A 17641-nucleotide genomic window follows, 5' to 3' on the forward strand; every position below is an offset into this window, starting at 1 on the left:
GTTCAGCCTTGATTGCAAGCTAAAAATTCTTCATCAGTAACTTAAAACATTTTAACAATGTCTTGTATATCAAACACAAGTCAGTGAAGAAATGCTACATAAGCTGCAAGGACACAAATGCAGTGCTAGTCTTAACAAACAAAACCTCCTTAGCCTTAGCAATGCCAGTAATCCATTTCCAGTTCATACTCCTTCACTAAAGCTCAAAACATTTTTCAAAGTTTGATTTCAAACATTCACAAAGCCTCGAAGCAATTTCTTTATTGTATAAAAAGTGCTTTAATGCATCAAACATTCAAGCAAAGTATTTAGGAAAAAATACATTTCACTATTTCCATTTTATCAACAATTAAAAAAAATAAAATTAGATGATCTTTAAAATATTTATACATATTAAAAAAATAAAATCTATTGCCTTATTCCTCCTTGAGCGCATAGGTGACATCGTCCTGGCTGATATTTAGTCGCACTCGCATGTGCAGATACTTATTACTGGATTCCACCAGCAAGAGCCTGCAGGCACCAAGTCTGAAAGAAATTGCCATAATTTCTGACACTGTAGGACTCCGCATGCCTTCAACTCTACACAGTGCTGTGTGTTGGTGATAGACCTGTTGAAACAATTAAAAAAAGAGAGAGAGAAAAGGACACGGGTCACATTTACGTCCTGCTGCAGTGAGGTCATGGTGAAAAAGAGAAGCCTCCTCCCCTCCACACCTATAGCAGGGGAGGAAACTTGAGCTCCAGTCTGCTTGGATGAAATGCAGATGTGGTGCTGCTGCTGTTCTAGCACAGACTATTAGGACTTTGTCAAGGAAGTAACAATTCCAGGCTACAGGTTTCTTTTTTATATAGCCAAGAAGGAAAACAATTGGCAACCTACCTCATCTGCAGTTTTGAAACTACATTTTATCTGTTACTGCACCTCTTGTCCCCTGACTATGTGGACTAAAGCTTTTTCAGAAGATTAATACCTGACATACAACTAATTACTTATCAATCCACTCAGAAGTGATATTCAGGCCTGGTGATGAGTAAGCAGGAGTCCCACTGACTACAGGCATGGAAGATGACAGCTTAGAAAGGCATGACACACCTCAAACACCAGAGAACACACTGGGCACAAATCACAGACTGCTAAATCTCTAACAAGAATCACTTGGGATGTTCTACTTTACCATTTCAGAAAAGCAGAGGGAAATCCTTTGGTGCTAGAGGAAAACTAAGAGAAAAAATATAACCAGTCTAACAAAATACTCTTTGAAGTTCAAGATCCAATCACCCAGTGTATCTGGGAAACCACCTGATGCAGATGTTCAGGAGCCAAAAATGGAAAATTAAATAAAAAAAACCTTACTTACAAACCCACAGAACCAGATAAAACAGTAAGGTTATTTTACATATAAATATATAGTTCTAAACATTTCTGTTTTAAAATTTAGCATGAAATGGACCGTGTGGAGACTTCACAGCTCTGCTGGTGCCAAGTATTTTATAAGTCTACTAAAAAAATGAAGCTACTAGTGACATGCTTGTCTCTTTTGAAAAAGAAATTGATACAGAAGATGGAATCAACTTTCAGTTTTCCTCCTTGAAATATGTTGCTTGATATTTTCAGGATCCCTTTTACTTTTCTTGTTATAGAGCATGTTAAGTGAAGGCACATAGTACAGATGCAGCCCAAAAAAAAAAAACAAATTCACTTTGTGACTGGTAACATTAATACAAGTGTTTCTAATTCTAAGTACTTAGTTCCATTGAAAAACAGGTGGTAGCATTCAATGAGACTTTACAGACAGCCTGGTCAGCACTGCCCCAAGTTTACCTTGCCCCCGTACTGTCTTCCATCAAATTTTAAGAACAACCCCCCCATATATTTAAATATTTACACTTTTGCCAGATAATTTTGACAGTGGCCCACTCTTTAAGAGGAAAGAAAAAGTACCCTGAAAGACAAACATACCTGTTGAACTGTTGCCTCCTCAACTCCTGCCCTACGGAACTCTGCTAAAATTGCTTTCAAAAAGATTTGTTCATGCAGTGAGGCATTAGAAGAACAAAACAAAACAGATAAAGATCAGTTTGCAATGTTTAGAACTTATGAAATATCAGGAAGAAGTCTAGAAAGGAAATTGTTCGGTAACCATGCATTTAAATTCAAGGTATTTTTCTACCCAAGTTGGGTATTTATGTCAGCTAGCCACTATAACACTGCTTGCAACTCAGACACCATAATATGCTGCATTTCACTTCATCTCACCTCACTTTCAGTGTATCTGAAGGGAATGTTTCATTCCATACACCACACATGCTCTGCAATGTGCTGTGGCCACATTTATGAATTAACAAAGCAGCATTGAGGTTTTCAGGCCCAAGGCACAGTGAAAGCAGTATTTCCATACCCACAAAATACTGTGTTTGGACCACTTAATCCCTCCTTCCCTGCTGAAACCAATTATCCTCCTTTTGACTTTAAACTGGTATAGCACTTCACCAGTCACATCTTGTGCAGATCACTGAAGGGCAACATATTTCCATTAGGAAACCTTTTGGAAGTCCTAACAGAATCTATTTACGTTAAAGAAGCCAGTTCAAGTGGGAAATTCTCACATTCTGCTCAAGACCTTTGTGGCTGCATGTGAGCAAACAAAGACAGTGGCAGAATACAAGTGGATGTGTAGAGGAAAATACTTGACTCTTGAGGACCTGGTGTCCACATTGCACATCCAAGTGGTTTTTCCTTCAGTCTAACTCAAAGTCTGGTCCAGTATGCTGTATAACCAATAGTGTTTTCAGCTGTGGGCTCCTGAATGCATCTTCCAGACTTGGTTTCAGCTGGAACTCAAATATATGTACTTGGAAACAGCTGTGCAGTGAAATCCACATACAGTGAGCAGGAGCAACCAGGATTCAAAAGCCCCCTCCTGATCTGAGCTAACACACTAACATGGAAACATGCTGTATAAACTTGTACAAGTGACTTCTACGCCTTTGTTTCTCCTGTATTTAATGCCTATTTTGCACCCCTCTCTCCTAGCTGTGCTGCAAGGTTTGTTTTGCATTGCACAACAAAACATGATGCATCACGTGTGCTCCCAAAGGGTGGTGAGGACAGACTGAACATGTTTGAAAAGACAGCCCCATGAAAAAGACATAAAACCAAAAGACAATCCTCTGAGGAATGTTTTTACCTGATTGCATTTATATATGGTGATGAAAACATTTCGTCTATGGCTTCTGTTATGTGGGCCATCCTGACTATTCTGGAGGTTCTCTTTTGGCTAGCAAACTCACAGATCTCAGTGGCCCTTCTGCAGATATCAAGGCAACGCCTTGCATCACCAGACAGTGCTGCAACCTGAAAGTAAACGTAGGAGATATTGCTACCAGCCTGTCACAAGTTGAGAAAAGTTTGACAACAATCAATAGACCAAGAAAAAAAAAAAAAAATCAACAACCCAACCACAAAACAGGACAGCAATTCTACTGTAACTTTTCCTAGAACCCCAAATTTTAGGTTACAATCTTATTGACCAAAACCAGCAAGAAGCAACCCTTCTACACCCTGGCCCTGATCTGGTCATCACAAATTCAAGACTGAACTTTTTTTCTAGAACTACAGAAGTTAGAGGTGAAAAAAAAAAAAAAGAAATCACCACAGGAAATTCCATGTGAGCAGTTGAGTTCAACATCAAAAGTTTTCAGAAATATTATCAATAAAGATCCTACAACAATTCAGGTTCATGCAAAGGAAAAAAAAGGGAGAAGGCAAAAAGGTCTTCAATAGAATATTGATTAAGAGTACAGTAATGTTTTTTAGCAGTTCTCAAAGGAGCCTAGGATAGTGAGTTTATGTTTACAAATGCCTGAAAATTTTTAGGTGTCTAAAATTCCTGAAAAGAAATACTTCTTAACACACCAATTCTGGTTTAAAATTTTAATAAAGCTATGAAGATTTACTAGATGCTGATAATATATGAAAGCCCTAGAACCAGCTAGAGCCAAGAATGAGAAACACCTCAGAAGAATCTAATTGCAACTTATTTTTCTAGAGATTCTGAAGTTCTGCTAGAACACCATCACAGATTAGTCAGTCTGCAAAATCATCACTATTATCCTTACACAATGGTGGTTCCTTCATAACAAATGTTTTTCACTTGTGACATTTACGATCACTCTCTTAATTCTGTAATGATGCTTAGCAGAAAAAGTTTAAGCATATACAGGTTGGCAGATGTTATACATTAAAATAATCTATTAAAATTGTTATAATTGCTAACAAAACTTTTAACAATGCATGTATCTTCATTTGAAATGCTCCTGGTATCTAATGCATTATTTCCTTTTTGTACAAACTGAGTATTAAAACTGCCAACAGAACAGGTGCTATCTATTATGCCAAGGATTTAAACATCTTAAGAAAATTAATATGGATATTTCCACTGCCACTGGCATGCTTTTTTTTCAGGATCATCCAATCACTCACATTATGCCAAACACTGGAGAAAGCTGACATCTTATCATTATGCATCATCACAGTTCTTGTTGTCATGCCTCCAGCTCTCAGAATATACTGCCGCCTTCTCAAAGTAGGTGGAAAAAAAGCAAGGATGCTCCTTTTGCAATGTTTCCTGTGAAAATACCCTTTCTACCTTACAGAGGATAATATATGATCCAGTGCTTGCACCCCACTTGTCTCCCATACAGAACACAGAACCCATTCTTCACCTAGCGTGACACAAAGGTCCTGTGCTTACCTTTCTGCAGACAAGCTGAATTGCATCCTCCTCAAATGCCTCCACGCTGCTCAGTCTGGAGGAAATAATTTGCTGTAACTGTTTGTAGGTGTAGGGCTGAAAGGACATTCTGGTGAGGCCCTGCAATAAATAATACAACACAATGAGGAGTGTTTGTAGTGCTTGAAAACTGCCTGTATTTTATTTTCTCTGGTAGCAGCAATCTCTCTCACATCCCCCCCCCTCTGAGTGATACACTTCAAACAAGTCTTCCACTACCTATTTGTGAAATGAACATGCAAATCCACAGAACTGTGACTAAGGAAGGACCACTTGTTGGACCACCCCACTGAAAAGCCTGAAGGGCAAGCACAGTTGCTACTAGAGTTCAAATTTCTCTTACAAAAACTTGTAAACAAATTAAAGCCACCTAATACAAAAATATTTTTATTAGAACCATTTACATTCCCCCCCCCCCATTTCCAGAGGCTATGGAAAAAAATACTCATCTCTGTCCTTTAGAAAATCTGTATACACGTATATAGTCAAACTGCTGACTTCATATGGGCAATCAGCAAAGAATTAAAAATCCTCTTTTGGCTCAAGGCAATAAAAACTGCTCTCAGATAAGGAGGACACTCTACATTATACATAGTGCACTGCCTTTTATATTCTACAGGAGGCCTGAGTTTTGCATTTCTTAGGCAAAATTCTTCTCTCTTGTGACCATATGGACTCAGCTGATCAGCAGGTGGGGGAAAAAATTCACACCCCGTGGAACTATTTTTGAGTTGCAGAAGGAAGGAGGCACAGAGCCCTGTTTTTGCAAATCACTTTTCAGAGCAGTGATGAAGAGATGACCTAGGAAAGTATCTTCAACACAGGAGTGCATCCAACTTTCTGTCCAAAGGGATCCAACAAAGAAAATCTACCAGCTCATGATGGAAAACGGGGAGAAGTAACCAGGTGACTGGAAAGAAAGGGGAAAGAGGAAGGGAAAGCCAAAGAGAATTCTTCTGAACTCTAGAGTAAACAGCTTAACCCTGAAGCACAGTGTTTGATTATCCAAATCTTAATATGTTTAAAAAGACATCTGCATTAATTCATTCCTACAAGAACACAGTGTACTTGCACAGCGTAACATTTGATTAGCAAGCTGGCTCCTAAACTTTGCTAAGATTTATATGCTCATCATTGGCCCTCTGGAGAGGGAATTATAAAAAGCATTGTTCAGCCTCTGATGTAACCAATCTGACCTTTCTCCTGAATTACTTTTGACTGCTTACAGTATTTATTCTGTTCACATTTCATAGCATAGCAACAAAACATACCAGCCTGCTAGCGACTCTGCTCATCATTATCCTTTCTGGCAAGTCCATGGTGTTAGCAATGGCCAAGATGATTAACTTGGAGTGCTTCTGAGTAGGCCAGTCAAATAAATTGTACATCACATTCTGTTTCCGGGTCCACAGAAGATCAAGCTGCAGAGACAGGAAGAGAAAAGTAAGGCTGAAAAAGAATGGCTTTGCTGTTTACAAGCCCTGATGGGTGTCAGAGAGCTAGCTCTGCCACAGAAGACTTCTTCCGTGATGCTGAACAAGCTGCCTCTGTTGTGCTTCCTTTACCCTTCCACTAATAGGACTGATTTTTCTGAATTAGGGCTCTAATCTCTTTTGGAAAAGCACAGTCCTATTAGATGTTTCAACAGTATTAATCACAGCAGAGTGGTTACACAGCTGGAGATTTTAAACACTACTGCAACATTAATACTACATCTAATAAGATTAAAAGACCCTCCATGTGAAAGCCTGAATTATCTTACAGAAAAAAACAAGTGTGCATTTGTTTATTAGTGAACATAGCAGGTTCAAGGAGTTTCAGAACTGGGTATGACTTTTTTCACTAAGTTTTTTCACTGGAAAAGCTGCAGCTTCCAGACAAAACAGTTGAATTCTGACTTGACAGAAAAACTCATTCTATGACTTGGATCAAAACAAAACATAAGCACAATTTTAAATCCAAGCAGAGAACAATATGGCAACAGGATACTTGCCCATTTAAATTCAGTTTTCTAATAAGGCTAAGAGGAACTATTTGTGTCTTCTCTCCTAAGTCTGTTCCTTTTGGACCACATAAAACATACTGCATATGCAATTTGTCTTTTTCCATCCTCAGAAAGCTAATTTCATACAATGCTTCATGGAAAGAGAATGAAGGATTCTTTGCCTCACCTCATCCACTACCAGCACTGTGGTCTTCCTCTTTGGTCCAGGTGTACTGAACAGTTTCGCCAAGAGCACTGCAGCATGGGTTGCTGTCACCTTCTGACCTGTCAGAAACTGGAGAAGGATTAAAAAATGTTGCAGGTTAACCACATCCAAATCCTAGAAATAGGAGCTTTAACTCTTATTCTTTTACCTTTTCTCCAACAATCAACACCAAGCACCTGGATTTTTTTTCACCATTGAGGGGGGGACTCAAAAATACCAAGGAGCTCACAAGACACTCAGGTCTACCAGAAACTGTCCATAAGAGAACAGAAACAAAAGAATACATATCCCTAAGGAAAGGCCATTAGAATTTCCTGCAATTTGTCTTAAATATAGATTCATTAAGAAATCCTCAACCCAGTCTCAGGAGGACTCTTAAAGCTAATGTACCTCAAGGATGTCTCTGAATGCAAAACACCTACTGAAAACCTAGGTCAGTTGACAAAAGCCTGATTCCAGTGATCTTGGACACCCATCAATATTTTAATGTGTCAGCAACAGGATCTAAGACTTTATTAAAATCTAGGCTGAAAAAAAAAAAAAAAAACCACCTTCAACAAGAACTGCTTCTGCAATAATCTGTGGCAAAACAGCTGAGCTGACTGTACATTACCTCTGCTCTTGCAGGTCCAAATATATACAGAAATTATAACATGATATTTCAAAATTACACTATATATGCTGAATCAATTGTTCAACACAGTTCAGAAGCAAGCCTTAAAGTAAAATAGATTGCATTTGAAAAGGGTATTTACTCTCCAGAATCCCTTAAAAACTGACCCAAGATTTCATAATCATTAAACAAGCTGGAGCATTACAATAATACTTATGCTACACTTGTTTCTGAATCAGTCACATAAAGCAGTTGGACCCCAGAAGGTCCTGATTCTGCAACTCTGAAAAAAAGCATCCAATATACCATAGAGTTCAGTTTGTGGTAGAATTGGCACACTTATTATACCCATGTATTTAACCTTCTCTCTCTCTCTCTCTCTCTCTCTCATGTCAGCAGGCCTTCCTGTCCCTGTTCCTTCCCTCCTGCAACCTCTCCTATGACAGTGAGGTAACTGCTGTAGTGCCCACTCCAGAATTTGCTCAGTCACACAAAAAAAGCCAGCACGCTGGTGCTTGAGACTGACCCACAGCAAGAGATGCAGCACTCAGAAAAGTAGCAGCAGCCTAGCTAGGGTATCTGGGGGACACCTGAGACAGAAGGAAACAGAGAAATAAGCAGTTCATTTGACTACGTGCTCCCTCTGAAGGATATTTAATTGGGCTAGCTTAAAGAGTTCATAGCCCATAGGGCACCACATTTTACTTCCAAAGGCTTAACCTTTATTAATTTGAAAATTTAATGCTGAACAGGAAAGTAACAAAGTGTTAAAATACATTAACATTACCATAAAATAAGGTAATTGTCATGAAGCTTTTCAAGTATGGTAAAGAAACAGTGACTTGGCTACTACAAACCCCTCACACCAGGACACTTACTATACTTTTGAGAAAAGGGTGAAAATATGTGAATTTAACTCCAAACTATGAGGATAGGGATATTAGAACAATGTTTGCCATTTCCTCCTGAGATAGATGTCAAACTTAAAACGGAGCAGAAGTTTATAAGAAAATGGAACAGATGCTTCAGGAAATCATCACTTCATTTCCAAGTCACTGGCTTAAAGTTAGCCTAGACTGACAGAAGTCTTGAGCAGTTCCTGTCTAATGCCTATTGGATAATCTTAATCTTGTCCTCAGAACATTAATTCACACCCTTACAAATGCAAGCACAGTCAGCAGTCCTGCATGGGACACTGCAGGCTAGTTTGTCATGGAAAACTCTAATACAGTGTTGTTGAGAGACCATCCCTCTTTAGCTACATTGCTATGATGACAGACCAATCAACCATGAAGACCCACATGGTAACTATTCTATTGCTACAACTGACTTCCAAAGTTGTCATCTCAGTAATATTTTAAGTGTACATGTGCAGGAAAATTTATAGAAGGTGAAAATATAGAAAGAATCTAGTTTAGATATTCCTTTTAAAACCCAAGTGGATGTAATAAATCAGGGTATTTCCCAGCCACTGCCCTTATGCAGCTGAAACCAAACAGTTCAAGAAGTTGGCCATGGCCTTAAGTGAATTATTTTTAAACTGCTCTAAGATAAAATCATACAGTCTCTTAGAGGGACTGCCTGCAAGTATTGATTTAAGTGCCTTAATACTGTACCACATCGAGGGTCTGATGGTAAAGCAGATCTCTTCTTTCAAACCAGAGCCACTGAGGAGGCTTTACTCACCTCCAGTATCTGCACATAAGCCTGGTGAGGGTCAGTCAGCTTCATGCCATTGATCTCCACAAACTGGAAGGATGGTACTTCATCCTTCTCTGCAGCCTCCTGAAGAGAACGAATTACCTCATGAACAGTTGCAGTTTTACCTGTTCCAGGCACTCCAGAAATGTACATGCACCTACAAAAGGAGAGCAGGAGAACATGTTTTCAGCAGCCTGAGCAGAATAATAACACTCCTAAGATTAATGATCTGAAATTCCTGGGCCCTGAGACCACCTCCTCTGTCACATCAGGCAATTCCCTATGTTTCAGTTACTTTACTGGCAAATTGGGACATGTAACACATTGGAGGATCATAAGCATTTTTATTATCACTGAAGCAATTAACAACCTAAAATACTTCATAAATGCAATTTATCTCTTTTTGAAAAAAGATCCTGTTTTCCCAGATATCTAAAACTGACTAGTTTTATTTTGGTTTTTGATTTGAATCTGTACAATTAGCCCACATTATTTCCACACACAACCCTTCTTAAGGAAGAAAAAACCAGGAAAATTCAATTAGCAATTTTAACTCAGCCAAATGATGATAAACTCTTAAAAATAAAAGTAGAGTTGACTGTCTCACTGCTGTTAGGCCATAGGTAGATGTGATCTCAGTTACTCACCCTCCTGTACCATCAATAAGTTTGCTTTCCACAAAGTTATAGATATCCTGGAATTCTTCTTCCCGACAAGGTAGAGATTCTGGGACAGCAGAAACATGCAGCCTTTTGATTAAAAAAAAAATAAAAAGAAAGTTGAAATGGGAAATAGGATTGAAATTGAAACAGGACTGAACAGTCCTCTTCATAAACAAACAGCATGAATATGCAGCAATAAAGATCTAGCTGTCTTAATTCATAAAAAAGTCAGTGTAGAGGTGGGATGAAACAGAGTCTGCTTACAGGAAACCAAAAAAACTAAAACTCATTTTGAAAGAGAGTCAGTCCTAGACTGAATTATTTTTCCACTGTGAAGATCTACAAATATAACTGTAAAGCTTTTTCACATACCTAGAGGAGACAGATACAGTACTTTTACAATTTAAAGCTAACAAGAGAGAATCTTTGTTTTCCTAATCATGCACAGGATAAAAACATACCTAAATCTGAAGAACTTAACATGGACTGGTTAAAATAATTTGAAATTGTAAAAGTAGCATTATAAATACTACTAGTATTTGTAAATTTAGCACTGTACTATAAATTCATAATTGCTCTTTTGGTATGCAAACAACACTTTTTCAGCCAAGTTTATTCAATATGGTAAAGATGACAGTTCCCTGTTTCAGCATACCCTACTGCTCTACATTCCTGATGCAAAAAGGTGATTCCCTCCCTTGAGCACACACTACCTTAATCTGGCTTCTTCCAGGACACTGGCTGGTTTCTGTGCTGCGTGGCTGCGCCTGGGGATTTCGGGAGTCGCGTTCCGGGGTGTCTTGGGTGTTCCTGGGAAAGGCTGCAAAGAAAAGTTACAGCCTCAAACAGATTTTCCACACAGAGCAACTTCTGCTGGGGAGTGATCGTTTGCACGAGTTCCCCAAATATTACTTGTGCACAGAGACTACTCAGGGATACCAGAATATAAGATGAACAGAGAACCGGCCTTTACAAAGGGCCTCACCAAACTAGCCTTACGGCCTTTTCTGCCCAAAGGAAGAAAGTGGAAAGGGGGTGATGGCAAAGACAAATACACTTTTTAACTGTCTGAAGAATTTTTATATTATTACTGCTTGCCTGAAGTGCTGCATTACAAAGCAATAAGATTCTTAAACAGCAGGCAAGTAGAAATTGATCTACCTGAATTTCATTGCCCAAACAAAGAAGCCATATGTTGTCTTTAATTATTTTAATTACCTTAATTACTACTCTTTGTTGTGCTTACAAGTTCTAGTTACACCAGATTTTCTGTGTTAGACATTCCATAAACAGAGGAAAAATTACTCATTGACAGTAGGTACCTGGCTGTGGTGCTGCACACAGTCTTAACGAGTTAGGCCTAAGATTCACGTGGTCTGGAATCCCACCTCCATCAGCAGCCAGGACACTATCAGAAGCTGCTGGCCACACTCCTTGGTGTGGCCAGGAACACTGTGGAGCATCCCTTTTGCATTGGTAACCATCTGCACATTGGTAAGCTTTCAAGAATCAGGACAGTTGCACTGCCAAGCACAAAGTTGGTCCTATGGCTTCCTGCTATAATACACATACTGCACTCAATAAAGACCACACAGAAATAGCACTAAAATGTCTCAGTGCACAGCTTAAAATAGAAGTAAAAAGGGTGCCCATAAATGGATTCATGTTTGGTTCCAGCCCAATCCAACATCTCCCCTGATTAGGCTAGAGTTTTCTGCTCATCTTTGTCACAGCATTCACAATATGCAACTGTTTATACATTCACATACCCCACTTATATCAAAGATCATATGAATCAAGATACTGTTCTATCAAAAGCCACAGGGTCCCTATATTAAACCATGGTACACAGGAATCAAGCATTCAAATAAGCTCAGAGACAGCAAACCCAGCCCTTTTATATGGAACCTTACAGTTTTCTTCGGGGTCTTAGCAGGAGTGTGAACTGAAGACTTCCTTGAAGATTTTGGTGTGCTGAATATTCTTTTTGAATTACTTTTCTTTTCTGGCGTACTGAGCACATCATCCTCTTCCTCACTATCTGAAGTGTAATTGCTGTCAGAGCTACTCAGAAAATGCTCTTCCTGATTCAAATCCAGTGTATTTAATATGCTATGAGAAAAAAATTACATTTAAAAAAATACAAAAAAAATTCTGCACACTAGTATCATTTGTAAATTTTCTGCTTTTCTGTAATCATAATCAGCAAGCCAACATATTTTCCACTTAAGCTTCTAATGTTCCATGGCTATTTTAACAGGCTGGTTTCAAGGAAGTCAGTTTTCTGACGAGCATCACGAGTTGGCCTTATGTTTCTGAACACAAGACAGTTTTCATTCACACTACAATTAAGCTGTGCTTCTAGAATCATCTGCATTTCAATATTAAAATAGACAAACTCTCAAGGCTCTAAGCTATTCAAGAGCAATCTGAATAAGGCATCACAAAACTGTACCTCACTTGCTCTGCAATGCGGGCGCTCGTTTCCCGCACACACGTTCTACGAGAACGAGGGGTCAGTATAAGGGTCTGACCATCCAGATCCTGATGCCCGGTTAAACTGTAAAGAAAGAACACAAGAAGTTATTTGCATTTCCTCTTAACGTCCCACTTATAAAGACAGAGAGATGGTCTTTCAAATTCCAGGCTCAGTTGTTACGGCTGTCAGTCCAGCATGAATTCTCATTTACAGTTATCTACAGATTGGCTATGGCACAGATACTAGCAGCAAAATTCTTCCTCTCTTGCACTCTCTTCAATGCATCCTTGCCAAAAAAACCCAACACAAAACACAAATCTACTATAGTTCGTTCATGGTCTGTACTGTAAAGATTATTACAGTAAAGTGTGTTTCTAAAAAGCTTTATGAAGTCGTTGAGGAAAGCTGCTAGGTCCAAAGGAGAGCCCAAGTCCCTGCAAGTCAGCGTTGCCAGCAGAGACTGCACCAGTTCAAAACTGATCACTCCAGCTCTGGCATCATCAACATTACACCTCTTGATTCCTCATGCACCCTCACAGTTACTCCACACGGACTTACAGTTGCTGCACCTTAACTGCTTCCCCTCACCTCCCCAGTCAGACACCTGCACATCAGTCCAGGGCACTGAATAGATGCCAACAGAGTTGAATTAGCAGCCAAATTATTTTGAAAAATACTTTAAAAAAACACCTGAAGGGATAGGGGCTCAACACAGTAGTGCCTTTCGTTTGGTTGTGTGCTTTTGTTGTTAATTTTTTTTTTTTCCCCTTAAAAGAAAACCCAAGATTTTATTAGCGCTTCTCTTTGACGTGTCCTTTGGAGTATACTCTTCTATTTTTCTATTCACATCAACCTCCTGTTCCTATTTTCCAGCTCCTCCCTGTTCTTGTAATCACAAACTGCTCGTATTCATCGTTAAAGTCAGCTCCTCCTATGATGTCCTCAATCATTCATTCACCTCAAAGTAACACAATATCTGGAGCTTCCCCACAGTGCACTTTGAACTATTTATGCTACATCCCCCTTCCCTAAGTGACCTCAGCAGGTGAAACATGGCACACACGGGGACTTCACCTCCTCTTCTCTCCACAAGCCTTTCATATATCTGCTTTGAGAGAGTTACATACAAACAGAAATCCCACATAAAAGTAATTATCAACCAGCTATCACTTACGACAGGGTGTCATCTCTCACATGAAGATTCTTGGCTTTCTCACTGGAGTCTTTGGCCTTACTATAGGGGGACAAGCGAATGGTGTCACTGAAGCTCTGCCGTCGCTTCGCCGCGTCAGACGCCGACTTGGACCTGTCGTTGGCACAAGGGATTTTTGGTGGGGAGCCCAAAATGCCAGTGAACTGCACTTTTCTTTTAGTAGTTGATGGTTCTAATGGTGCTATAGCATCACAATCCTCATCCAAAAGTTCCAAAACTTCACAACCCTGGAGCCTGCTTTTAGATCTTGTGGGACCTAGGAATCAAGAGTGAAATGGACATTTGTCAGGCTGGTTTGGTTAACTTTCAGAAGACACTGTATGGCTGGCTCAGTGGCCAGCATTTAAACGAAAGGGGAAGGCATTACCCTCCAGAAACAAGGAACCAGAAAGATACAGAAGGCACACACTTGCTCTAGAAAGATGACTAAATAAAATACAAACTGATTTTTTGTTTTCTAACCCTCCTTCATCACAACTTCAGTCAAGCTCCAGTCTGAAAATATGTTACATAGGATCAAATGTGCTTATTCCACCAGCACAATGTAAGCATTCTAGTGCACCATTAGTCAGAAGATTAAAGAAAGTGAGACACTCTGAGGTCAGGTTAGTGTGACTGGTAGCATTTCAGCCAACAAGCATTCTAAATTAGACTTAGCAGTTATAAATAAAATATTTGGAACTGCAGTTGGATATAAGCAGTACAGCTGCTTGAAATAACAGACATAAGAAACAACGAGTATGCCCAAAAGCCTTGGGCTAACCCTGAAGCCTGAGGAAGGCAGCTAAAAATACCAACGTTGAATGTTACCATCGTTTGAAGCACCCAAAATGAAGAGGCACAAAACACATTACACCCAAAACTACCCAGCAGACAGGATGTGGCCATATGCTTACTGTTCAAGTCTAACTTCTTCCTTGCTGTTGGAGTTTTGATGCCATTAGCCACCCTTTGGGACTGCCTCTCCTTAGCGAGGGAGGACTTTGAAGCCGAATGTTTCGATTCTATTTCCAGCTCCCCATTTTTTGGCTTCGTGGCACTCCGAACACTCTCTGTCCCTTTCTTTAGGGGGGAAAGTGTGTCCAAAGGAATAACTGAGTTTGACAAGCCACTGCCTTTCTTGTTAGCGTCCTTCAGCTTAGAGAATATGTCAGGGGGCAAAGCCTTAAAGCATTTCCCATCCCAGGACTGTTTTACATAAAAAGTTTGTTCCTTGTTTAATGTAATAGGTAGTTCCTCCCCTGGATGTAGTGGTATTACCTGTGAAAACAGAAAACACCAAAACACACACACCTTAGCATATACTGTTAATTTAATTTAGCACTCAGCTGTCAACTATTATCTATTTTTCATTCACAGAACTTATTACTGGAACTCGTGCAACCCTTCCTTATAGTGGGCAATACCTTCAACTAAATTTACAGTGTCTTAAGTTTCCTGTGCTACAGGGTTCCCATTCACATTACTTCTTTCCATGTAAACCTCTAAACGAGCTGGCTGCCAACAACCTAAGCCATTTTGGGATGAAGGAAAGAGAGAATATCAAGTGTTTCCAACTATACTGTCCTGTGTTAACTACAATAACAAATACAGAGCACACATCTGGTTTGGAAGGGAATAAGGGAGCTGCACTCTTCTGTTATGCTTTTCAGATTGCTTCTGTTTCTCACCCCATGTGAAGAGGGGTTCCAGTACTTACTCTGATGCTTTTAATAATGGTCTCCACAGCTATATCAGTGTCATAGCCAGAAACTTGATCAAAAAACACCTCCTGGGGAGAAACTTCTCTTTTAAGCAGCTTCCGTTTATTCAGAGGTATCTCTGTAATATGAGAGAACCACTGCACAACTGCATGTTTCTGTTGAGCACCTGCAGAAGTGAAAAAAAGTCAGTGAACATCAGCTATTTATTTGTGACACAGTAAAATCCTTAACACCAGACCTCAATGACTTCAGCTGAAACACCATCAAGGCCAGAAATCCTCCCTGGACCCAGGTGAGAGAACATTTGTTACCAGATTACAATTCTTGTTTTCTAAGCTAAATTGTTTGAATTGAGACTTTTTAAGGATTAAAATAACACCTACATTGGGTCTCAACCACAACATACTGTGAGACCAGCTCCAGACTGCCAGTTAATTATCACAAATGATTAGGTTCCTTGTTTGCATGGATGTGATGTAACTGAACCCCGCTAACCAAAAGCAGTGACATAAAAGGAGAACTGAGAAATTTCAGAACCTTGTCTGTCACACCAATGTTATTTTAAAAGTCAGAAACATGTTTATTCACTGCCTAATAAACCAGAGAATCCTACTGCTGAATGTCTAGAAGAAAGTCTGCATAAATACTACAAACAGTGTGTGGAGAGTTAAAAGAAACGTCTGGAATATATTACAATTTAAGTTACTCTCTACATTTTAAGGTGTTCAGCTTTGAATGAAAACAAAACCACATATCCTTAATAAGTCCTTAACAAAGATACAATGAAAGGAAAACCTTGTTTTCCAGGAAATTTCATGGGTTTCATTCCAGCATGAAAATAATCTCCATAATATTTATGTTACAATAAATGTGCACTAATAGTAAGCTGGAGCAACATGTTTTAAAAAAGCATATTTTTAAAACCCTCAAAACATTCTTGTGATGGCCAAAAACAAAGAACAAAAGCTGCTCCATGAAATTAGACATAGGTAATGAATAGCTGCTAATTCAGACTCAGTCTTTGTATCACTCACCTTCCATAACTCATCTTTTCATATCTACCTCTACCGAGGAGCAAGTAGTTCTAAATGGAACAGAAGTCTGAGTCCCATTTATTCAGCCTCGTACCTAATTACTAAACTACCTGATGACTATTAAGATGAGAGTTTCAGGGCTGCAGTGCTTTTGCTCCATTTGGATTCCCCAATCTCTAAATAAAGCATGAGCTCACACTATCTTCCTCAAGGATCATTTCTTTTAAATTAGACAAGTAAGCAAGAAGATTATAAGAATTTAATGTCTAAGATCTTTGTTTATGCACCAAATTCAGCTGGTTAGCCATCAGCTGCAGTTTCTTGGGGAGCACATGAATATAAGTGCAGTGACTACCAAAGCAAGCCCAATTTCCTTAACAAACTAGGCCAGTGCTAACTACACCCCTGTGAAAAGGTAACTTTAAAACATTTTAAGGTTTCTCAAAGAGAAAGTAAACAAGCCCAAATTCTTTAACAAACTAGGCCAGTGATACAGCAATAATGCTAACTACACCCCTGTGAAAAGGTAACTTTAAAACATTTTAAGGTTTCTCAAAGAGAAAGTAAATTTTTATTTCTCTTACCATCTTCATACAAATCCAGGAGTTGTGCCACAAAAGGCTGATCTGCATTCTCCCCTTCCACTAAAATATAGTCACCAAGCTGTACACGACTTTCTGTTCCGCTTCTTTCTGATGTAATAAGGACTCCCCTAGAAGGTGATAAACACATGCTGATTAACAGCATTTCATGATCTTCATGGTTCACATATCAGTAAAGCTGAAGGACTGCCACTTTTACAGCTAGTTACACCCCTTGCTGCAAAGCTTATCGTTTAGGTCCCTGAGTAAAAACTTTTATATGTATTTCAATCAGACAGCTAGCACATGCTCACAGGTTTAAATACCTTTGCTTAAGCATTATATAGTTTATAATTTAAGAACTTTGTCACAACATTAAATGTTTTACATATAGAGCATCATGACAAAACCTTACTCGTATTCTCACTCACTGCTCTGTTAACCCAAATGAGGTCAGAAAGGTAAAGAAACCTTCAATGACTTAAGTTTCCCTGACCAAGCCAGAGGTAAAGAAGCCAGTTATTTACTTGTACTGGGAAGTCCTCAGTTTTCTGTCCGAGCTCACGGGTTCCCCGTGCCAGGAGTAGATAACTTTGCTTCGCTGCCGGGTGTTCATGCTTCCCAAAGAAAAGCTAAAGCAAAAAAAAAA

The 17641-nt window shown here is 39.2% G+C and overlaps 1 protein-coding gene across 1 annotated transcript; it reads right to left on the bottom strand.

Annotated features, from left to right (window-relative positions):
* Positions 1-416: 416 nt before the first annotated feature.
* ORC1 (origin recognition complex, subunit 1) lies at positions 417-17608 on the bottom strand. Its single transcript, XM_008940633.1, has 16 exons — positions 17520-17608; positions 16996-17123; positions 15374-15543; positions 14571-14934; positions 13636-13930; positions 12438-12542; positions 11896-12094; positions 10696-10802; positions 9968-10069; positions 9306-9477; positions 6968-7075; positions 6068-6217; positions 4758-4877; positions 3191-3358; positions 1964-2050; positions 417-611 (listed from the first exon to the last, which is right to left on the bottom strand). The coding sequence occupies exons 1-16, from the start codon at positions 17606-17608 to the stop codon at positions 417-419; spliced, it is 2559 nt and encodes an 852-aa protein (XP_008938881.1).
* Between the last annotated feature and the right edge of the window lie 33 nt (positions 17609-17641).

This window comes from Merops nubicus, unplaced genomic scaffold (genome assembly GCF_000691845.1).
Source record: "Merops nubicus isolate BGI_N331 unplaced genomic scaffold, ASM69184v1 scaffold38735, whole genome shotgun sequence".
Classification (NCBI taxonomy): domain Eukaryota; kingdom Metazoa; phylum Chordata; class Aves; order Coraciiformes; family Meropidae; genus Merops; species Merops nubicus.

Bases quoted from the DNA above. Each gene is read 5' to 3' on its own strand.
- ORC1 (XM_008940633.1), bottom strand. From the start codon at position 17,608: ATGAACACCCGGCAGCGAAGCAAAGTTATCTACTCCTGGCACGGGGAA. The intron at 13,931-14,570 runs GTAAGCATATGG...CTTGATTCCTAG, and splicing joins GAAGAAGTTAGACTTGAACA to GTCCCACAAGATCTAAAAGC. The intron at 612-1,963 runs GTATGTTTGTCT...TTGTTTCAACAG, and splicing joins AGGAGGCAACAGTTCAACAG to GTCTATCACCAACACACAGC.